Source organism: Ostrinia furnacalis, unplaced genomic scaffold (genome assembly GCF_004193835.3).
Source record: "Ostrinia furnacalis isolate ACB-3 unplaced genomic scaffold, ASM419383v2 OfSCF0239, whole genome shotgun sequence".
Lineage (NCBI taxonomy): Eukaryota > Metazoa > Arthropoda > Insecta > Lepidoptera > Crambidae > Ostrinia > Ostrinia furnacalis.
Window position 1 is genome coordinate 12,547 of NW_021130478.1, and position 24,432 is coordinate 36,978.

Sequence of the window (24,432 nt, forward strand, 5' to 3'; positions counted from 1 at the left end):
CTGGAAATTGGCGTCTTTTTTTTCGCGAGGCCATCGAACAAACCTTGTTTTTTGATTACAAAATCTATATATATAAAAGAAAGTCGTGTTAGTTACACCACTTATAACTCAAGAACGGCTGAACCGATTTAGCTGAAAATTGTCAGGGAGGTAGTTTAGAGCCAGGATAAGGACATAGGATACTTTTTATCCCGTTCGAAATTTAAAAAAAAGTCTGCTTATTTATTGCCATTAAAGCGGAACAAAGTTCGCCGGGTCAGCTAGTAGTGTAATAAACCAAACTTACCTACTATGACATGTATACCTCTAAACTCATTCTTGAACTAAGTTACGAGCATTAGAAGTTTGGTCGATGGCCGCGCGAAAAAAAGACGCCACCTTCCATACAAAATCTGGCATTGCCATTTGAGAACGCCGTGTTTCTGCAGTGGATACTAAATAACCTGAAAATAATGACGTATGTTTTCCAAATCATTAATAAGTGATTTCTCACCGCCTGTGCTGTCTCTGTAACGCAGCTTGCCGCAGCTTGCTGCCCTTATCGCGGGATGCTGCGACCAGCTGCTCCCAAGCTGTCTGAAGCGCCTGCAGTTGTTCTGATACTTCCGCCGCGCGAGCCGGGTCTGATGTCTGGAGGGACTGACCGATCTAAGGGACAACACAAAATAAAGATAATACATACACATGATAATAAAGAGTTTGGCAAATGACCCATAAGGGACGAAAAAATTATTAAGTTTTAGCAACTTGACAGTTTAAGGGAATGAGGACATTCATAAAATAAACATGGAAAACCATCAAAAATTAACTTAATGACAAGATTTTAGGGATCCCATTCATTTTGCGTGAAAACATGCAAAAAATCTGACGATGACCGCCGTAAAAATTGCGGACTTCTTAATTATGGACTCATTAATATGTATTTTTTTATCATCATTTTATCAAAGTTTTAGTAAAAACAATAGATTTAACGATTGGCCGATTAAAAGAACAAAATAATATTTATTTATTTATTTATTTATTTATTTATTATTCATTATTGAGCAATTACATATTTGATCCAAATAGCGTCCTAAATCCTTTTTAGGTTTGTCTAGACACTATTGTTCTCTATACAAATAAAAACAAACGTTTTAGTATAAGCATTCACAACAATAAAACGACTATATGACAGTTTTAGCAACTGGCTCAAAAAAAGACATCAGTTTCAATTTTAGTTTTATAGTCTTAAAGTATAATGCCCGTTTTTTATTTTATTTTTCTTTATTCAGAAAACCACAGCTCTTTATAATAATAATACACAATTTATAATAATTTTCACCCCTAATGTTTAAGCCACCCATCCCCAATGTTTAAGTGACGCCTATGAATACAAAATTCCTGTTATGTGTTACTATAGCGGTCACTTAAAAATTAGGGATTGATGGTGAAAACGGGCCTAAGCCTTTTAAATGTTTGTAACTTTCAAAATACGGGCGAAATCGCTGTAGAAAGTGGTACTGTGATACATATAGTATTAAATAATACTCACGCTCTCAACATTCCTGAGCTGTTTCTCGTTGGCCTGCAGTTCCCGTTCGAATGCCTCGTGCTTTTGCAGCTTGCGCTCCAAGTTGGCGAGATCCCTGCGATAACATCACAATATCGTTAATAATGTTCAATTGAGTACAATTCCAATAAATAATTGTTTAGATGACACCATTAAACAATAAACAGTTCTCAGTAAAAATGAATAAGCTACAGACCGAAGGTGTCGAATTAAAAGAGATATTTCCTTAAAAACTTTTTTAAAAGCCTGTCTCAAAGAGATTAAAGGACGTAGCACACTTATCAACCCGGAAAGGGATCGTAACCGTATCAACTCGAAGCGGTCAGTATTCTTTATATGAAACTCTACTGCAACACACACTTTCTGCAACGTAACGTAAACGCCTCGCCTCGCGGTTGATAGCGCGGGATCGTTGATCCCTTTCCGAGTTAATAAGTCTGCTATGATCTTTAAACATAACAAAGACGTAATTTACCTGTAGCTCTGATCTTTCGCCGTTTTAGTTTTGTCCTGGATCCAACTCTGGAGTTCTTCTGCAGCTGCGAGGAACTAAAAATAAAAATTAATCAGTTAATTTCATTATTTTGCAATTAACAACGATTCATGCGCGACTGTTATGAAACGAATTCTAAGTGGAATTAATGCACCCTATTTCGGGTCGTGTTTTGATGCTGGAGTGTATCTAAGATACTATTACGGGACTATTCCCACCTCTCGTTCCCACCACTGCAACTCCTGTGTAGCCAGGATCTACAGTTTGACCGCCATAAAAACCCGACCAATGAAGGTCAAGTTTGTCCCGGGGGAAAGTTAAACAGTCATTGGACCCGCAACGAAATTAATCAGAAGAACATAGGAGGAGTTCGAAATTAAGGTTCGACTTTCCTCCATTGCAAATCGGATGACAGGTGACAAACAAACCTTTAAGAAAAATACGTCTCTAGTCGTATACGGCGGTAGTTTCGCCACTGGCAATTAGCATAGTAATCTTGATTGTTTTTAAATACGAACCTGTTGATGCGCCAAGCTGGCGAGTAGCGCCCGCCTTCTATCCGCCGCGGCGTGTCGCACCGCATCTCGCTTTTGCACGACTGCATCGCGCCGCGCTACGATGCTGGAAGAGAAGCATTGTTTAGAATCAACGTTCATACACTTATTACGCAGTATGTGTGTAAATAAATAATAATTAAGGCGACCATAGTTCAACGGTGTCGGTGATAGAGCTGTTTAGAATAAACTTCCATCAAGAGATGGTAAGAAGACAAACACATTGCATAGTGACATGTGTGTAAATAAATAAGTTAAAGGACAATAGCCCAACGGTGTCAGTGATATACCGACTGCCGATGCGAGGATAGGTAATATTTAATGGCCGGCGGCGTGGTACTTCTAGTTGACAAGAGAAGCGGTGTTGGAAGTGTTAGTGAGATTTCACTGGTCGGCAGCGAATCGTTGGTAAAGTCCGGTCGCCGAGCACATAGAATTTCGTCCAATGACCCCAAGCTACCCATCCATATAATTACACGCGAGTAATAAGGTTGTGGGTAGCTTGGGGTCATTGGACGAAATTCTATCTGCTCGGCGACCGGACTTTAATACTCGCTGTATAGTGGAGTGCCTAGTCTTAGTACACTCACTGACAAGCGAGGAAGTATTAGTGATTATTCGCTGGTTGGCGGCGTAGTGTTAAAAGTGTTGGTAAGTAATCACTGGTCAGTAGAGTAGTGTTGGTAGTTTGCTGAGTAATAAATTAGTGCCGGTGAGAACTCCTTCGGTATTGCGAGTGTTTTCTCACTGTTGCGAGTATTATTGGGTAGCTCTTAGTGTGATATTGTCAGTTGGGAGTATTGTATACTCACTGGTCAGCAGCATAATGTTGTGCACGCTGTAAGTTGGCGGCTCTTTGCTTGAGCGCAGCCAGGCGATCGTCCTGCGCCGCTAAACGAGCCTCTAATTCTTCGTGTCTCTTGAGAAGCGCCTCTGCTTCGTCCACAGACGACTGGGAACAAGAAGTAAATATAAATAAATAAATATGGACATTTTACACAGGAACATCAGTCTGGAAGTGAGTAAAAAAACCGTAAAGCCGATCGTATAGCATATTATTGTATTTGCTTGCCATTGACCTTCATACACTTGCCTGATATAGGTCTAGCGCTATCTGTCGGGCGCTTTGATAGATGTCGCCACGGTTTACATCGTAGTTGTGTACGTACCGTACAACGACATCGTAAAGATAGCAGGGAAGCGCTGGACGCAGGCCGCTACCAATCGATCAACGTGGAAAGCATTGGGGGAGGCCTATGTTCAGCAGTGGACGTCCTATAGCTGAGATGATGATGATGATGATGTGTACGTACCCCAGTATGACGGTAGTCGAGGCAGGCCAGGTGCGCGCCGCTGGCCGCGTCGATGTGGTCGGCCTCGCGGTTGAAACTTGCTAGTTGCACCAGCTGCTTTAGACGCGCGTCTTTCTCCGCCCAGTCTGTGGAAAGATACATAAATATATACATAGTCTAATTATGCCCATTGAGGTAAAGAAGACTACTTATACAGGGTGGCCAGAGAGTTGACCTTCAAAGCTAAAATTTAGATTCCTTACATCAAGGTGTATCGAAATCACCTCCATGTATATATATACAGTCGTGGTCAACTAATTAGGGACAGATAGAATACTAAGCAATACTAAGTGTTCATATCCTATTATTGTGAGCTTCATTCAATATTACTGGCTGTTACTTTGTAAACATATTGACTATCAAGTACTCTATTTAACAGAATACAATAACAACAAAAAAACTTACTAACTTAATAAAAAATCTTAATCAAATCACATGAATCGGTAATTATGGTACGGACGGTCTGGCCACCTAATTAGGGACGCTTAAGTTTTTCCTTCTAAATTAAAAAAAAAATAAAAAGTAATAACTTTTATTCTGTTCATTTGTAATTTCGGCGTCAATTTAAAGCGATATTCTTATCTTGCGAGTTAAAAACTCATCAAATTATTAATGGTAATGGGCTGAAAGAAAAGCAACAATGCGCTAAGTTATAATCAATCTTCATCAGTGTGGATGGCCATACCGGTAAATTTCAGATCATCTGAAATGTTCCAAAAACATGAATCTACGATGCAGTGGCTTATTTCAAAATCATGAAACCACAGAAAGTATGCCTAGAAGGAAGAGACCAATAAAAACAACCCCACAAGATGATCGCAGCATGGTCACTCTCGCAATGAGAGACCCCTTTAAGGGTTTCGTTCTGATCAAGAGCGAGATTTTGTGACCAGAACCGACTGCTGGAGTATCTGCGAGGACCGTCAGAAGGTGACTGGTGGAGGCAAAGCTTGTAGGAAGAATTCCTCGAAAAGTTCCACTACTGAAGATGGAACACAAAGAAGCAAGATTGGCGTTTGCAAGAAAGTATGGACATTAGGCTTTTGCTCTGTGTGCTGTTTTCTGATGAGATCAAGATAAATCTTATTTCATCCGATTACAGACAATACGCGCGACGACCTGTAAAGTCTGAAATGATACCAAAGTAAACGAAGAAGCAGGTGAAACATACAGGCGGCAATATAAAAATCTGGGGCTGTTTTTCTGGACATAGAGTGTAACCTATAAAAAGAACTGAAGTTAAACTTGAGCAATTCCAATACAAATAAATATTGGAGAAAACGATGCTATCGTATGCTGAAGAAGTCTTACCAGTCTCATGAACATTTCAACACGATAACGACCCAAACCATACCGCGTACTCTGTTTAATAATTCCTAGCGCAACAGTCAGTGACGGTACTAGATTGGCCCGAAAACAACTCAGACTTAAGCCCTATAGAGCTTATGGTATGAAACGAAGGAAAAAGTTGCAGCTCAACGTACTGGCACTAAAAATCAGCTTTTCGTGGCATTTAATGGTGTTTGGAATAATATTTCTTTAGAAATTTATTTACATTTACAGTGAAAGTGTTACGTGTCCCTAATTAGTTGTCCATCCCTAGGTCAATAAATGTGTAGGTGGCAATGATTTATTTATTTTAAAAATATTGATCGCAACTAGCTAGTTTCTTTTCTGGCCTTTAAATATTTAGAATACTAGCCAAATTACTTGTTATTAATAGGCACAAGCTACAAAGCCTCGTGAAGATTTTTTTTTTCGGGCTGGAGAGACGGTCTTGTGTTTTAGTCATATAACGTCCCTAATTAGTTGACCACGACTGTATGTCATATGACTTTGCTTAGTTTAGGAGATAGAGTTAATTTTGTGGTTTATCCTAAACTATCACCTATGTATGGTTGGTTTTTAATTTTTTTCTCACTTTGGCGAGCACTTGTTGTTTGTTTTTACTCACTTACGCTAGAGAAGCTTCCAGAGTGAGAAAAAAACTAAAAACCAACCATGGGTGATAGTTATGGATAAATCACAAAATTAACTCTATCTCCTAAACTGAGCAAAATCGTAGAACAAAAAGAAAAGGTAATTTATATACACCTTGATGTAATGAATCTAAATTTTAACTTTGAACGGATATCCTTAGGGGATGTCTAAACATCCCCTAAGGCTAAAATAAAAGTCTACAAATCCCCTTGCCGACATTTAAAGTTTAATCAATACAATTTTCAAACAATACATATACTCACGTTTCTCGACGGCCTTCTGTTCGTCGTGCAGATGGTTGATCTTGTCGGCGACGTCGGTCAGCGACGGGTTGTTGCCGACCAGCTGCTTGCCCAGCCCGATCACCTCTTTGAACCTGGGGACAAATGCAACGTACGGATTGAAGCGTCGATTTCAGACACAGTAAACAGAATCTCACTAAATATTTTCATGAAAACTAAGAGCAATATGAATACAAATTGCTCGCTCGAAAAAACAAGCTTCAAACTCTCATCATAACGTATAGTATTCCGTGTATAGTTCTTGCAACTCAGGAAGGCGAGTGAGCTTTACTTGTGTGTGTGTACGTGCACATGCACATAACGATAGTGTAAAGTCTATCAAAGCTTTTGAAAAACGAACAGTAGCGAGTCACCACACATGTAAAGCTCGACGTAAATTGCAACAATTATAAAGTTTTTAAAGATCTTTACAAGCAAACCCCATAAGTATCCAGTATGACTAGGACACATACAATCTTATCGATTTAAGACAAGCCCATGTCCTCTACTGGACCATGGTCTTTCCCTGTACTGCCCGAATTCAGGTGCTACTCGCGACCGTCATTAGGTCGTGGGATCACAAACAACATAGTATTGACCATAATTTGTCGTTCAAAATCGATACAATACTACGATACGATAGTTAAGTTATCATTGTAATTTTATTGAATTGTATTCTGTGGTTGTGCCTTTAAATAAATAAATAAATAAGAAATCATCATGACACGCATCCTAGCTTTGCTGAAAAAGCAACCCACATGCATACTAATAAAGGACAACACAGAAGCTAGCAAAAGTATCATAAAGCGACTCACTCATCCTCGTGCGCCTTGATGTCATCGCCAAGCTCCTGGTGTCTCTTGTGCAGCGCTTCCGCCGTCGCCACGTCCTTAGCCGATGCTTCGGATGACAGCTGCTCGTGCACATTCTGGGGGAAATGTCAATCAATGAATATCCTTGCACATTATAAACAGGGCTATCTATTCTAATTAATATTCTCGCTTTTTTTTGGAGCATATTACGTATAGAAACGACACTGGAGAACGATTCGTTGCGCATGAAAAAATTGAGACTATCCTCCATAATACAAAAAGTTAGACTCTGTTTGAACCCTCTGGTTTAAATTGACACTTAGTATGGAAATGTCATTTTAAACCAAAGTTCGTCCCGGTTAACTTTTTTGTAATAAGGCCCACTGGGCACTCAAGCGTTGGACCGGTCACAAAACGCGCTCCAATGTCCACGAATGTAAGAAAAGGGAAATACTGGAGAAATGGCGACGGATTATGAAGTTTGGCACCAGACCAAATGGTCGTTACACTCTTGACTCATATCTTGACCACCACGCCCACTCTGTCAATAGAGTAGCAACGAAGAGAAGCTATATTTTCAGCGCCAAACGAAACTGCCCTAAAATTGTGGCTTATGGTGCGAGTGATAGAAGATTAAAAGTGAGTGTGTAAAAGCGCTTTTTAAAAGCCTACTTACAAAAATAAATTAGTTTTAAGAGTTTGTTTTATGTTTGTATCATGAAATTATTATCAACTTACAAATATCAAATGAAAGCTGTGGAAATGAAAGATCATTACCTGCAGCCAATCCTGCAGCATCTGGCTGCTCCTGCCAAAGATCTGGTGTCCCACGGCGCTTTCCAGCCGGGAGCGTCGCTCGGCGGCCTGCGCCTGGCACCGCTCCCATACCGCCTTGATCTCTTGCTGGCGCGCTTCCACGTTCGCCCGCTCGTTGGGGTATTGGCTCTTGACGCTGTGGGAATAGAGTTGATATTAGCATGACGGTGATGAGGTGAAGAAGAATAGTTTTGAGTTATAATTTGATTTTTGGCGACATCTATCGACACGCCACTACAGTCATCAACCAACAGATGGCGCTGACAGCTACCTTACTATGGCACACGCCACCGCGCCTATAAACCTGCATCGCAGTGACAGAGTTCTCTGCCAACTAAGTATATATAGAAAAACCGAGATGGTAATAACTGGACCTTTGTCCCCGAGCACAGCACCCGCTCGGAAGGAAGCGATTCCTTCTTCCTTATAGTGGTATCCTCAAATCCCACAAAAAGGATGCGCATACAGCCAAAACATGATTTTTTTGTACAGCGATCGGTTTCGCAGTGCGGGTCTTTTCTGTGGTTATACGTGACCGATGCCGGTTACCGACGTCAAGTTAGAAGGAAATCAAGCCTTAAGGTCTTAAGGTAGGAAGATGCTGTTTTCGCTGGCGCAGCTGCTGTATATTTATTCAGTGGCCAGCAGATTCAATATACTGACAGCTGACAGCAACAAAAGGTTACACTCACTAAGTGGCCAGAAGGTTAACGCGGATGGTGCGTTATTTTCTGTGAGCTACTGACAGCTGCTGTACTCACTCAGTGGCCAACAGGTTGACACTCAGTAATCAGCAGGTGGACGCAGATGGTGCGTTACTTGCTGTAAGCTACTGTCACCTGCTGCATACTCACTCAGTGGCCAACAGTGACGATGGACACCTCTCGAGTGCTTCCAGCTATGTGTGGCTGTCTCCAGAACGGTGCAGGTCTGAATTCAGTACGTTAATGTCACCTGCTGTGTACTCACTCAGTGGCCAGCAGGTTGACAGTAGACACCTTCTCCCTCAGCGGCTCCAACTCCCTCTCCAGCTGTGCGTGGCGTCGCTGCAAGGCCTGCACTGTGCGCAGGTCGGAAGGCGGCGCGTTGCTGGCTGCCAGCTGCTGTTCCTTCTCGGCCATCCAGTCGAGGGCCTCATCGCAGGTGCGGCCGAAGAGTTCCACGCTGGAGATGAAAATAAAGATTATTTAGGAGAATAGTTACAGGTTATTGTGGAGTCTGAAGTAGGCTCTATGTAGTCTATATAGCTTCCAGTCCAAATTAATTACGATCTCCAGTGAGACTGTAGGCTATTTATTCATCCGGCTCGAAGGACTATGTTTAACCATGAGGTCGAGGGCCGAAAGTGAAATACCGTTTAGTTTGTAAAAGTAAATTATGTTTCTTCCTGTCACAGAACAAATCCATACACAATAGCAGTCCCCTAAGCTGCTTCCTCCCCCGAAGCGCTATCGAAAGTTGTATCTATTCCTCAAATGTCACCTAATCTACTAAATACTACATCATTCTACAGCCCGCACACCCAACAGAACTCTCGAACTCCTAATAATCCCAGGGTTATCCTCCACACTCAATATTACTCCCTAACTTCTAAAACTCCCAAGCCTAATTCACTCACCTGGAAGCGCCTTCCAAGCTCTTCTCAACGCTCAAAGATTCAAAGATTCAAAGATTCTGGTCGGTTCATTATACCTCCTGGCGGTCGCCTTGCCGGCCTGGCTGTGTTTGGCGACTACCACCTCTTATAACTGTCCCACCTGCTTGGCTTGCTAACCCCTGTTTGCAAGTACTTACGTATGCAACTACTTTGCAGCTCTTTAAGCGACTACGTACACTGGCCATTCTTGTCAATTTCATATATTAGCTAACAGAGTCGCGGAGTCGCGACGACAGCTATAAGAAAACTTTACGGCTCACCTAAATGTCACTTAGCCTACTAAATTCCTACAACATTCTACAGCCCCCACACCTATCACGAATCCCGAACTCCTAAAACTCCCAGGGTTTTTACTTAAAGCGTTCCACACTCAATATTACTCCCAAACTTATCTCACTCACCTGGAAGCGCCTTCCAAGCTCTTCTCCTTCTGCTGCTTGAGCCGCAGCAGCCGGTCCCACTGCTGCTTCAGCTGCTGCCTCCTGGCGGTCGCCTTGCCGGCCTGGCTGTGCTTGGCGGCCACCAGCTGTTCTGCTGCTGCGTCGATGTGTTCGAGGCGCTTGGAGGCCGCTGACAGGTCCGTGACGAATTTCTGGGTGAAGAAAAGTTAAGATTGTAAAAGGACATAGGATAGTTTTTACCCCGGTTTTTAAAACAGGGACGCGCGCGATAAAGGTTTTCTGTGACAGACAATTCCACGCGGGCGAAGCCGCGGGCGGAAAGCTAGTACTTGTCTAGCATAAGGTCGTGGATACTAATATTGTGTATTTAAGTTAAAATTTTGACTATGTGTCAAATTAACTCTTACACCTGGTACTTTAGTTTTTAAAGACACTATTCAGTAGTTTCAGTATCTAAAGAGACACTTCATCTCACCTGGTTTATGGGTCTTCAAAGATTCTGATGATAAATATCTTCATCTAAAGACCCTAGCTCTAAAGAAACTCATCATCCCCACCTAAGTACCAGGTACTTAGGTCTTTAAGAGAAACACGTCACCCCAGCCTACACCTGGTACATACTTGGGTTTCGAAGACAGATGTCACATGGGCGTTGACATTTCGGCGCCCCAGTGTAGCTCCGTGGTTTCACATAGGTCGGTGTTTAAAAAGGTTGAAAAACAATGCCCTAGATCCTGGTAATCCCCTCACCTCGTACTTTCTCTTGGCCGTGTCCACGCTGTCTCCCGCGTCGTCAGTCCGCAGCATCCGCTCGCGTTCCTTCATCCACTTGTCGAAGTCGTCGCACTCGCGTCTCTAACACACACTAGGGTTTCTAAAAAGACACGTCATCCCGGCACTTGGTACTTGGGTCTCTAAAGAGACACGTCATCGCCTCAGCTCGTACTTGAGTTTCTAAAGAGACACGTCATCGCCTCAGTTCGTACTTGAGTCTCTAAAGAGACACGGCATCACTTTAGCTCGTACGTCTCTGAAGAGACACATAACCCCCATCCACACCTGGTACTTAAGTCTTAAGTCTAAAAAGAGACAATATATCCCCTCATCTGCCACATGGGTATCTTTAGAGACGCCATCCTCTCACCTGGTCTCTAAAAAGATACAATTCTTCTCCTCATCTCGTACGAGGCTCTGTAGACCTGGTAATCCTCTCACCTCGTACTTCCTCTTAGCCGTGTCCACGCTGTCTCCCGCGTCATCAGTCCGCAGCATCCGCTCGCGTTCCTTCATCCACTTGTCGAAGTCGTCGCACTCCGCGAAGAAGCCGTACAGCTGGATTGCGTCTTCTAGTTGGGCCCGGCGAGCCTCCGAGAGTTGGAGGAGCTCCTCTGTAACAAACAAGGAGTTTATAGATCGTTTCATCCACGAAGACGCGCCCCACCATTCTTCCACTAATGTTTGAGTGTTATCGGTACACGCTAAACAATATTGACGCTTGGATTGCTCGGATCAAACTCCTTGCAACCCACGCTTTACTCAACCAAAAATTGGTGATGAAACTATCTATCTCGAAATTCAATAGTAAATCAATTTAAACAGTGTAAAAAATAAAATTAATTGATTGTAGGCATTCATTACAGGGGACATTTTGATTACAGGGGCAGCAATAACATTTCATAGCAAGCATGTGAATTCGCAGTCCGTCTTCGTACCACCACCCTTTTCCACAGTGTCTCACCTTTACACAACTTGATTGTTCGTAGGCTCTCAAAAACTGAATGAACACAATCTCTCTTGTGTCTACCACCATAGTTTCCACAGTGACTCAGCTTCACAAAGCTTATTGTTTCTCCTAAAGACTAGATCAATCCAGGTTCTTCGACCAGTAGCCGTGGTCTCGAGTTTACGCTCATTGCCCAAGCTTCTCGATCAGCTACAGCTGATCGGTATTGGGGACATCGCTTGTGCAACGGACTTCTCTGCACCTCGACCCTAGTACTAGAACTGTCTAGGATTAACCTTAAGATTCCAATCTCACCGTAATCTTTCTTGATAGCCGCTCGCCTGTCTTCAACGGTGGGCAGACGGGCGGGGGCGGCGCGGGACGCGCGGCGGGCGTGCGGCCGCGGACGACGCACTGGCACTACCTGGATGAAAGAAATAAAAATAGAAATACTTATTTATCTTTGAATAGATATTGAATAACTTTATTTAGCAATCAAATAACACAACATATAGAAAACAAAAATCATTTTTAAAATGTTGCCAAAAAAGTTTCCCACTCCGTATGGACTTTAGAACACTGAACTGTCCCAGATATGACATTTACAGGAGGGCGCTACTATTACGTAGTACTTATTATTATTCTGTATAAGGGCTACCTTTTCTTTTTTTATTATTTTCTATTGACGTTCATAAGTGCCACTTGTGGTCTAAACTGAATAAATAATTTTGATTTTGTGCTACTATCAATATTGGGCTGTTACACATCTGACTTGACGTTTCAGTTGTTGGACTATAATTTTTTTCCTCTTTTTTAAAAAAAAATTAAATGAAAAAGATTATAAGAATATATTAATGAAACTTGTGGGTAGATCCACTGCCAAAGAGTTGGGACGAGAAAGATAAAACAAAAGAAAATTACCTGCTTCACTAGGACCGTCTTCTTCACGCGCTGGACAGTACGGACTTTCTCTGGGCGGCGAACTTGCACCTGGGAAGAAATCGTTTGTTGTAGGATCTGTGACAGCATTAGGCATAAGTACCTACATAAGTATGAATTATTAAAAGCTGGATAGTTGAATCCAGCAACAATTACAAGACAAATTAAAAAAAGTTCTTCATAGCTTTGAAATTAAATGCATTAAATTTAACAAGCAGTTAGGTAATTTGCGTTTCTATAAAAGTATGAATGTGTACATTTTATACACACAAATAATATATATTAACTTTATGATACACACACAAGAATCTAGCTACGTCACTTTTTCGACAGCAATTTTATTTTGTTTATTGAACAATGTTTCAATGTGCAGAAAATGACTTAATTTAGGTGACTTTTTATTTTTACGCAACAATGAGTCTCCCTCTACTCTATAATTACAAACGTAACATTCTTAACGCTATCACCAATCGCTCTCACTTACCGGCACAACCCTCGGCTCGATCTCTCGCACATAATTAGCGGGGACAAAGCCATCGGTCCTGTCAGCTTTCCGCACCGACCACCAGTCCGGATTGGTCTTGTTGATCAGGAACATCACCTCGCCCTTCTGCATCGAAATGCCTTGTCCGGTGAAAGCGTAGAGGGCCTTGACCTGTAGGAATTGAATAGAACATATTAAATTAGGGATTACTAAAGTTAATTTTACTATGACGCCATGGAGAATTTGTTAAGGGGTTCCGATGGGTACTAGAGGTGGTTTTGAACTCGTTTAAAATCTAGAAGCTATCGTCTGGGCCTGTTTAAAAACTGATTCTACAGTCAAAGGGTACTTACAAGGTTCGAGACTATATTGATGACAAGGATGCGTGGTCAGTTCAGTCTGCACATATTTGATGTACTTAAATTTGACTATTCTTACCGTTAGATAAATAATTCCTGGCAATAAGTGGTGACTGAGTTTGTTCCGGCGTTTCTTCTCAGCACTTGCCATATGTTTGTCTCGAAGCGCTGGTAGGGCCCAAAAGATAAGGAGACATGTAAAGTGCCCCATAAGGGCTAACTTTTCTTTTTTATTATTTTCTATAATAATTTTGACGTTCATAAGTGCCACTTGTGGTCTAAACTGAATGAATACTTTTGATTTTGATTTTTGTCAAGCTGTAGATCTTAACTGTACAGGCGTAGCAGTGGTGGAAACTATAGTTGGATGGTGGAAAACCTCGATTTGGACTGACCATGAATCCTTCCAGCAGCGCTTACTCTAATACGCTGTTTACGTAACGTGGATTCGAAGTTATCTGTTACTGTCACCAGCATTTCGCATTGCATGAGAAGGATCAAAACATTCTAAACTTCGGGTAACATTGTAGGGGACCTCACAGAATATTTCGGGTCTACCTGTCTCTGTCACTCATGCCAGCATCCCTCCTCGCGTGAGAGGGATAGAAACATACCTGCGGCACGCTTCGCTCCTCGGTGACGGTGCGGTGTTCCAATCTCTCCACGGGCTCTTCCTCCCAAACTTCGGTGGGTACCAGACGGGATTCTATCTGTCACTGTCACTCACGCCGACATCCTGCTTTGCTGGAGAGGGATAGAAACATACCTGCGGCACGCTTCGCTCCTCGGTGACGGTGCGGTGTTCCAATCTCTCCACGGGCTCTTCCTCCCAAACTTCGGTGGGTACCAGACGGGATTCTATCTGTCACTGTCACTCACGCCGACATCCTGCTTTGCTGGAGAGGGATAGAAACATACCTGCGGCACGCTTCGCTCCTCGGTGACGGTGCGGTGTTCCAATCTTTCCACGGGCTCTTTCCCAAACTTCGGTGGGAACTAGCCGGGATTCCTTTTATATCTGTCATCGTCATGCCGGCATCCCACTTTATGTGAGAGGGATAGAACCATTCAAGAATTTGGACAACAATGTTAAGAGTTTGTCTCTTAGTCACAGAATCAGATGCTTTCGGGTATAAGACAGATATCTGTCCCTGTCACTCATGCCAACCATATGGCTTAGTGCGAGAAAGGATGATCATATTACCTGTGGCACGCTGCGATAGTCTCACAATCATAGATGCTTTCGGATCTTCCTGTCTCCGTCACTCATACCAGCATCCTGCTTTGCATGAAAGGGATAGAAACATACCTGCGGCACGCTGCGCTCCTCGGTAACAGTGCGATGTTCCAGTCTTTCCACGGGCTCCTCCTCCCAAACTTCTGTCGGCACCAGCCGGGATTCCTTGACCCATTCTTCCTCTTCTAAAGCCGCTGCTGACTCGACTTCTGTGGGGAGCTGGGGACAGAATTTAGAGGGTTTTGAATTATGTCATAAGAATATTATGTTAGAGGTGAAAGGAAAATAAGACTGCTAGTACGGAAAGTATATTTTGTTAGAAAAGTTCCTGTGATTTGCCGACAAACCAAAACCTAAACATAATATCGAGCAACTAATTATAAATAACGAAAGGCAAATTTATGCAACGACTAATCTATTTAGACGACCAATCCTTTTCAACTTTAATGTTAAAAGATGGGAATGTTTAAATACGAGTATATTTGGACATGTTATAAGTGACAATTCCGTACAACTTTTCCAGGATTGTTTTTTACTTTATGTGGTGGATTGCAGTGGACTGTATGCGTTTGTGTGTGTTCGAGAGCGCTGACCGGACGATGATGACTGCCGTTGAGAGCTTGCCCTTACTATGTCAGGCGTAGTAGGTGCTACTTGCAGGAATAAAACCACTATTTCACTTGCTGAGACTTCTCGCGTTTATTATTCGCTTCCTTTTCTCAGTTCTTGCTTCTTCAGATCACTTGTTGCTTGGAGCACTTGTTCTCTGAACTGAACAAAACAATACATGCCAGCTGGAGCGGTTCATTCCGTATTTATGGGGAGCGGCTATCTCCGTCCCGCTTTCACACGCTATTGCTATCCCTGTCTTCGGGAAATCCACAGATTTTGCTAATTTTCTCCAACTGGCAGGTAGTTTTACAATGGTTTCTTATTTTATACAGATGCGTAATTAAATTATCTACATTATACAAAAAGTTTCATCTCAAAATTCCCAAAATTGGCGAAGTTATTGACAAAAAACCTAAAACGGCTCTCTTTACGGTATTGCCTCGCGCAACGGACCATCCGTGCAAGACAAGGACAAAACATATTGCTATCTCACGCTCTAGAATGTTCGAAGCGAGAGGTCCGATATTTCCGTCTCGTTTCTTCTCTATTTTTTCCTGAACATTCCAGATTTTCCAGAAAAGTGTGAAAGAGAAGCTATTTTGTGGAAGTGAGAGATCAGATAATGCAAGAAAGAGGCCTACCGAGTGAGTAAGCGAGAGAGCCTGATGGTTTTCGCTACGGTATTGCCTTTTTGGCGAAAATTTCATGTTCATTTTCTTAATTACGAAACAGATTAATTAGTTGATTTGAACCAATTGACATGATGTTGCTAACGTTAATCCTGACTCTTCTTGACGTCGCTAACACTTTAAGTGTATTTTCGGCTCTCTAAGCTGGGCTAGTAACTACTAGCTTCTCCTTTTTTTACTATCTCACCTGTAGCGTGTGTATCCATCTAGCGGTCAATCTCTCAGCATTCGCTTCTAAGGCTGCTAGCTCAGCCGCGTGAGGTCTGAGCTCGTCATGCAGCGCTCTCTACCAGACCAGTAACCACTAATGCTTGCTTCTAGTTCCATTCTATTATCCTACAGTAGCTGCTACACTACATCCTTTATCATATCCTAACTCTCTAACTCTACAGTGCTCCTCTCTCCTATCTTACCTGTAGTGTATGTATCCCTCTAGCAGTCAATCTTTCAGCATTAGCTTCCAATGCTGCTAGCTCAGCCGCGTGAGCTCTGAGCTCGTCATGCAGCGCCCTCTACCGACCTGGTAGGTACACTATTAACTAACAAGCAAGCACTAGCTTGCTTCTACCTTACTACTATCTTACTTCATCATCATCATAATTTCAGCCATAGGACGTTCACTGCTGAACATTGGCCTCCCCCAATGATTTCCATGTTCATCGGTTGGTAGCGGCCTGCATCCAGCGCCTTCCTGCTACCTTTATGATGTCGTCGGTCCTTCTTGTGGGTGGACGCCTCACGCTGCGTTTTCCAGAACCTTGCTGTCCCATCGACCCTCATTTCTACGTACTATGTGCCCTGCCCTATCTCACCTGTAGCGTATGAATCCCTCTAGCAGTCAATCTCTCAGCATTAGCTTCCAAGGCTGCTAGCTCAGCCGCGTGAGCTCTGAGCTCGTCATGCAACGCCCTCTACCAGACCAGTAGCCACTAATGCTTGCTTCTAGTTCCATTCTACTATCATACAGTAGCTGATACACTACATCCTTTTTCCCATCCTAACTCTCTCACTCTACAGTGCTCCTCTCTCCTATCTTACCTGTAGCGTATGTATCCCTCTAGCGGTTAATTTTTCAGCATTAGCTTCCAAGGCTGCTAGCTCAGCGGCGTGAGCTCTGAGCTCGTCATGCAACGCCCTCTACTGACCTAGTAGCTACACTAGTAACTAACAAGCAAGCAGTAGCTTGCTTCTATCTTACTTAAGCTTCAACCTAACCAACGCGTGCAGGTCGCATCAACGATGGCGGTCATAGGTCAATGACAGGACACGCGACCAATGATAGGACGCGCGATCAATGACAGGACGCGCGACCGATGACAGGACAGGCGACCAATGACAGGACGCGCGACCAATGACAGGACGCGCGACCAATGACAGGACGCGTGACCAATGACCGGACGCACGACCAATGACAGGACGCGCGACCAATGACAGGACGACATTGGCTTATTATGCACGTGCAGTGGCGATCTGCACGCGTTGGTTTGGCTGAAGCTTTACTTTTGGCTGCCGCGAGCACAGCTTAGTGCAGCAGCTGCCGCTAGAAGAACTGTTTATAAACGTTTTCTTGGCAAATAAAATACTTTTTACTTTCCTATCTTACCTGTAGCGTTCTTACGACTACCCTACAGATATCTCACCTGTAGCGTGTGTATCCCTCTAGCGGTTAATCTTTCAGCATTCGCTTCTAAGGCTGCTAGCTCAGCGGCGTGAGCTCTGAGCTCGTCATGCAGCGCCCTCTACTGACCTAGTAGCTACACTAGTAACTAACAAGTAAGCACCAGCTTGCTACTAGTTCCCTTCTACTATAGTCTGGTCCGTGAGCACGTAGAATTTTGTCCAATGACCCCTAGCTACCCATCCTTATCGCTCGCGCGTAATTATGTGGCTATCGCGCTCGCACACTCACTGCGGGTGCCAGTCGCACAGTCGGGACAGCAATATAATTACGCGCGAGCGATAAGGATGGGTAGCTTGGGGTCATTGGACAAAATTCTACGTGCTTACAGACCGGGCTTTATGATACTGTAGCATTTTCTTCACTCTCCTATCTTACCTGTAGCGTATGTAACCCTCTAACGGTCAATCTCTCAACATTCGCTTCCAAGGCTGCGAGCTCAGCCGCGTGAGCTCTGAGCTCGTCATGCAACGCCCTCTGTCGAGCCAGTAACCACTAATACTTGCTTCTAGTTCCCTTCTACTATCCTACAGTAGCAGCTACTTCTTTCATCCTATCCTAACTGTAGCGTGTTCTTCTTTCCTAATCTCACCTGTAGAGTATCTATCTGTAGCGTATCTTACCTGTAGTGTATGTATTCCTCTAGCGGTTAATCTTTCAGCATTCGCCTCCAAGGCTGCTAGCTCAGCGGCATGAGCTCTGGGCTCGTCATGCAGCGCCCTCTGGCGAGCTAGTAGCTACACTAGTAACTAACAAGCAAGCACTAGCTTGCTACTAGTTCCCTTCTACTATAGTCTGGTCCGTGAGCACGCGACTGTGCGACGGGCGCCCGCAGTGAGTGTGCGAGCGCGATAGCAACATAATTACGCGCGAGCGATAAGGATGGGTAGCTTGGGGTCATTGGACAAACTTCTACGTGCTCACAGACCAGACTATAGTGGCTAGCAAGCAAGTACTAGCTTGCTACTATCTTTCTCCTATCTCACCTGTAGCGTATGTATCCCTCTAGCGGTTAGTCTCTCAGCGTTCGCTTCCAAGGCTGCTAGCTCAGCGGCGTGAGCTCTGAGCTCGTCATGCAACGCCCTCTGGCGAGCTAACAAGGCAGCGGCTTCGTGAGCGTCGCGGCCGCAGTCTTCGGTCGCAACCAGCGCTCGCTTTTCCTTCATCCAGGATTCGGCTTCGTTGGCATCGCCGTAGAACTGTGAACGAAACATATAGTGTTATTAAATCAAAACACTAGACATAGGCAATGACATATACTATAAAAACATCTTAGGATATAGGAGACTATTTTTGGAGAGCTAACGGGTCATAGGTCCAACTTACTTGTACTCTTAACACATCACGAAATAAGATTAGATAAAAAAAACACTTGAAACAAAATCTTACATCAACTGCCGAAACACAACAAATCTGTTACACTGTTGTAAGATGGTGGTACGTAGCTAGGTGGACTTAGACCAAGTCCTTTTTCCCCGTCAGGAAATGCTTTGCGCATACCCACCGATGAGGATGGTTAGTGGGTTATGTGGAACTCGGTCCCCGACCGCGGAGCCTACCCACTAAAACACTACGGTGTCCCCCAGGGCTATTGACACAGAGCCGCGAGTTATTTTCCTAAAATTGGACATTCGTCCGTGGCTAACTTAGAAGAAGTCCTACCACCAACTCAACCGAGCTAAAAACGGACGAGCTTTTAGCCTCGGCGGCGTCTGCGAGCTGCTTCTCAAAGGCAGACGCCTTAGCTCTTAGGGTGCTTGGCGTAGATCAGACTACTGGAGACAGCGAGAGACTGCTGGCCTGAGATCGAACCAAGTGTCTTCTTACCTGGTAAGCCTCAGCCATGAAACTGGGGACTGCTACTAACGGATCTGAAGCTGAAATGCTGGAATCCAGTGGCGGCTTAGGGCGTGTGTCCACGGAAACCTCCCGTTTTTTGTAGGAACTGTTTAATAGGAACTATTTTGTAGGGACTGTTTTTTGTAGTAACTTTTTTTTCAGGAACTGTTATTGCAGGAACTGTTATTGCAGGAGCTGTTTTTGCTGGAACTCTTTTTACAGGAACTATTTATTGCAGAAATTTTTTTCCAGGAACCTGGCCACTGAACCAGGCCTGATGATGGAGCCAAGTGTCTCACCTGGTGCGCCTCGGCCGCGTCTGCCAGCTGCTTGTCGCGCGCGTCGTCCAGTTCCTTGAGCGTGGCCCACTGCTGCTGCAGCGAGGACAGCCGGCGCTCGATCTCGGCGCTCTTGGGATGCTTGGCGTCGATCAGGCTAGTAGGAACAACAATGGGTACATAAATAACCGGTAATGGGTGCTTAGCATCGATTAAACTAGTGGGAACAACAATGATACATAAAAATAACCAGTAAGGTAGTCGTTATAGGTCGCGCAGCGAGAGTTGAGACGACCAACACATGCAAAGATTTGTATCCGCGCTGAACGGACAAGGCAAGCAAGGATTTGTATCGGTATACGCTCGCTGCGCTCTTGCGAAGTCTGACGGATAAGTGCTTTCTGTCTCGCCTTCACACATTTAGCAAGAGCGAGGTAGCTAATCTATTCGATATTTATTAAACTTAAATGTGTAATGTGTTGTGGTCAAATATTACATAAATGAGAATAATATTGTATTCGTCTAAACTTTCGCTGCGCGACTTATGATAGATTGATCATTGCGTCATACGAGTATGTATTTCGTGGCATATCTATACATATATGTATAAAAGAAAGTCGTGTTAGTTACTCCACTTATAACTCAAGAACGGCTGAACCGATTTAGCTGAAAATTGTCAGGGAGGTAGTTTAGAGCCAGGAGAAAGACATAGGATACTTTTTATCCCGTTCGAAATAAAAAAAAAGTCTGCTTATTTATTGCCATTAAGGCGGAACAAAGTTCGCCGGGTCAGCTAGTTTTAGATAAAGCACGGATGCTTTGGATTCTGTGAATGCCCCATGAATGGGACACACGGTTTTCATACTCCTATGAAGAAAATATTCATATGCTTGTCGTCCTTACATTTATTTCTCAGTTGCTGCGAACTAACTGAGTCAGTTCCTGACGTATGGGAACGTCTTGAGAGGGTGTTTTTGTCATGTCAAAGGTCAGCGAGACTTTGGATGTGCTTTAGAAAAGTTCAGGCTTGTATTCCCCCCTTTTTTTGTATTCCCCTCCCATGTCACTTCCATATTTATTTCAGGTTCACCTCTGACTCTTGGAAACAAAATCTAAGACTTGGTTTGGGCTGGTTATTTCTAGTTCTCGACAGTGAGGGCTATCGTTTTAGAGCTCACCAGTTAGCGCCACTGTAGAGTAAGGTCCTGTCACTTGCTAGTAGCGAAGACAGTGGCACCAACTGGTGAGTGCTAAAGTGGTAGGAGGACTATCGCATTTGCACTCATCAAGATGGCGCCACTGTAGAGTAAGGTCCTGTCAATCGCCAGGGGTGCCAACTGTTAAGTATAAAAACGATAGCCCTCATTACCTCTGTCCCTTGGCGCGGTGTCTCTGCGCCACATGGTCTCTCGCCCTGATTTCGTGTCGCAACGCCGCGTGTTTGTGTCGCAGCGCGAGCACTGCGCGCAAATCCTTCGCTGCGACGTCCGCGCGGCAGATGCGCTGCTTCTCTGTCACCCAGCCTGTTATAAAAGAAAAGACTCGTTTATTTTTGCAAATCTGAATAGGTATCTAAATTTAAATACACTTGACAGCAAATAAATCGAACCACCCGCGACGCGAACTTTAAAGATTTTCTTTTGACACAATAATGGTGCCCCAACAATATTGGTGTTATTTAAAAGCCCAATAAATATCCTTAAAGAAAAACACATTTAATTTCTTAATAAATGATTAACATATACCATAAATGTGACTTGAAAAAAGACCTCACTTTGGGCTCACCTCTGGGATCAATTAGACCAAATTTTATGGTTATAAAACCAAATAATGATCACACGTGTCCTCTTTAACAGATGGATAGCGATTAATCCCAACTTAACAGTTTTATAGCCATAAAAGTTGGCTCAAGCGTAACTATCTATTTTTTTAAGAAGTGACTCTGGATCCTTCTAAAGAAACATTTTTGGGGTAAAAACCTTTCCTATAATGAAATGAAGTTTAGAACTAGGCTTTTGAATGGTACCAATATTGGTGTGAAGTGGGGATGCATACGTTTGAAAGTGCTTGTCGCGGGTGGTGCGATTTATTTGCTGTCGAGTGTATATAAAAGGAGAAACTGACTGACTAACATATCAACGCACAGCCTAAACGGCTAAACGTAGGCACTTGAAATTTTGAAGGGACGTAGCTTAGGTACTGTAGAGGTGCACTAAGAAAGGAATTCCCGAAATTCCCACGGGAACGGGAATTATCGGGAAAATCCTTTTGTATGAAAAATCTAAACCGCTTAAGTTAGACGCTTGAAATTTGGCATGCAGGTGCAGGTACCTTAGTAAACTTAAAGCTTAGTTACAACAGGATATTGCAAAATTCCCACGGGCACGGGAGTTAGCGGGAAAAAACATTTGTATGAAAAAATCTAAACCGCGTAAGATAGAAGAAGGTGGTACTCGTAAAACGGGATCCACGCGTACAAAGTCGCGGGCGGCCGCTAGTAGGCTTTTAAAAAGCACTTTTACACGTCCCAGTATTAACCCTACCACTGCCTATAATGAAACGAAAATGTATTTTATTTCAAATTCAAATATTTTATTCAGTACATATGCCCTTTCCAGGGCACTTATACACTTTTATTTGGAACCACAAAGTCAAACAATAACAGAAAGTAACTGCTTAGGAAACAATTTCCATAAAGGAACTACCTGAGGACAAAACGAGTGAGTACGAGTCGAATCCGCCACCTCAAGAGAAAAATCTTGAACTGCATCTCAAGTTCAAAACTAAATAAAATTCGTACTAAACCTAAATTCATATTATTTCAAATGCAGTTAAAATTAAAATCAAGTCACATTTATATTCAAGTCAAAATTATGATATGATTTGAGATAATTCAAAATTCTAATAAATTAAATTAAATCTAAATTCAGTGTTTAACTGAAATAAAAGAAATCTTTTCAAAACAATTTTTATGTATAAATTAATGGTGCCAGAATAAAATTCGAAAGAAAAATAGTACTTGTTTTTGATGCTTCTGTAGCGGGGTTTATGTGTAAAATGAACTGCTGTTTCCTGAACGAATATGAAATATAAAACCTTACCTTCTTCCTCATCATGGTCCTCCAAGAACTGGTACAGGTTTCTCGCGTCCTCAAGCCTGGCCTTGCGGTCCTTGGCTGCGGCCACCAGACTGTAATAAAAACACAATATTAGTAAAACCTCTCTAATCTCTATGGAAAGCTCCATGGAGATACCAAAAGTAGAACATTCGTAGTTAAACCCGTTGAAACCATCTTGCAAGCTGCTGTCGCTGCTTACATTCTATTCTGTACCACACTCAGATGTAATAGTAGGGAATTTAGTGCAAGAACCCCTCCACTTTGGTATAGAAGGCTCATTTTTTCACCAGTTGTTCTTTGGGTGCTCCTGAGTAGATTTCCGTCGGTAGACATTGGGAGCCCCCCCTGTGGTAGCAGGGGGAGGGGGGGCAAGTTTCCTTCTGCCGCGCTTCACTTTAAGGCCCATATCTTCAAAACTATGGGTATAAGGGCAAGTGTGGTGTCATTTTCGGATAATTAAAGGATGGCGAATTTATTTTTAGAACAAACTTTTTGCCTTTTCATACAAAAAAATAGAAATATGGAGTAAAATTCACAAAAACCAAAAAGTATTTTTTTAAATAAACGTCGTTTACTTTTAAGCCACTGGAGATAATCTAATAAAAAAAATATGTCCTGAAAGCTACATTTATCAGGATTATAAATATGTACCATTGTATGGTACTTTTTTTGAAAAAAGTAGGTGAAAAAAAAATTTTTCTTCAGGACACAGCGGGCGAATTTTAATGCGCGTCGAAAAAAAATATTTATTTTATCCATTAATTCATACTATTTGGTTCATAAGCAAGTAAAGATTATTATTTTAGAATTTATTTAGAGTTCCTGGCACATCATGCTACCATGATTTGTATTTTTTGTTCAATTAATTTTGAACTCTATGTGTAAGACATAAGGTTGAAAATAGTTTAATCACATTGTAATAATGAAAATATCATAAGAAGAAAGCACTAAATAAAGAACTTGAATTTGTCTAAACGTTTAATGATTATTATTATTATTTTAATTAACATTTTTATTTCTACATACTATTGTACCAGTGATAACGGAAAGGTACTCGTAAGTGTGAGGAAAGTGAGGATTGATTATTATCATTGTACGGGAGATTATTTTTAACACAAAGGCTACGGCTGTGACCATTATAGTTGTTTTTTCAGACAGCACCAGCTTCTGCACTACTTCTTGCACTTACATCTCACCATTTCCAGGCAAGCTTCGGCAGCTACGGGCAAATCGGTCCATGTAGGCTCCATGTTGCTATCGACTCTGGTCCACACCCAACCAGTCGGATAAAGGGAAGACTGAGTCGGTTGCTTGCAACTGATCCTATACGCGAACCCCTTGATATACTGCCAGTAGCCAATGCTGATACAAAGCTGTCTGGGTTATTTTATGTAGGGTCACACCTAAGCGTAGTCCACAGCGACCCATTAGGATCTTTATTCTCCCTTTTTTATTCCCTATCGTCAAAAATAATCCTATCCATTAGTAAAGTGAATTAAGCGTTTGAGTGAAAGCCACCTAATAGTCTTCTGATGCCGGATATCCTGACCCAAGCAGACCCATCCTTACAGTATTAAGTG

General features: G+C 42.8%; 1 protein-coding gene across 1 annotated transcript; it reads right to left on the bottom strand.

The window, feature by feature from the left end:
• Positions 1-489: 489 nt before the first annotated feature.
• LOC114357842 (spectrin alpha chain, non-erythrocytic 1-like) lies at positions 490-22,923 on the bottom strand (the record flags this gene model as incomplete). Its single annotated transcript, XM_028311631.1, has 22 exons — positions 490-648; positions 1,532-1,625; positions 2,025-2,098; positions 2,561-2,663; positions 3,409-3,548; positions 3,910-4,034; positions 6,192-6,304; positions 7,025-7,137; positions 7,799-7,973; positions 8,807-9,001; positions 9,896-10,086; positions 11,111-11,283; positions 11,934-12,042; positions 12,540-12,608; positions 13,042-13,212; positions 14,710-14,856; positions 16,126-16,224; positions 16,352-16,448; positions 18,700-18,815; positions 19,755-19,890; positions 21,103-21,256; positions 22,835-22,923. Coding segments are annotated over 22 exons (2,842 nt in total), but the record flags the coding sequence as incomplete, so codon positions are not given.
• Positions 22,924-24,432: the final 1,509 nt, after the last annotated feature.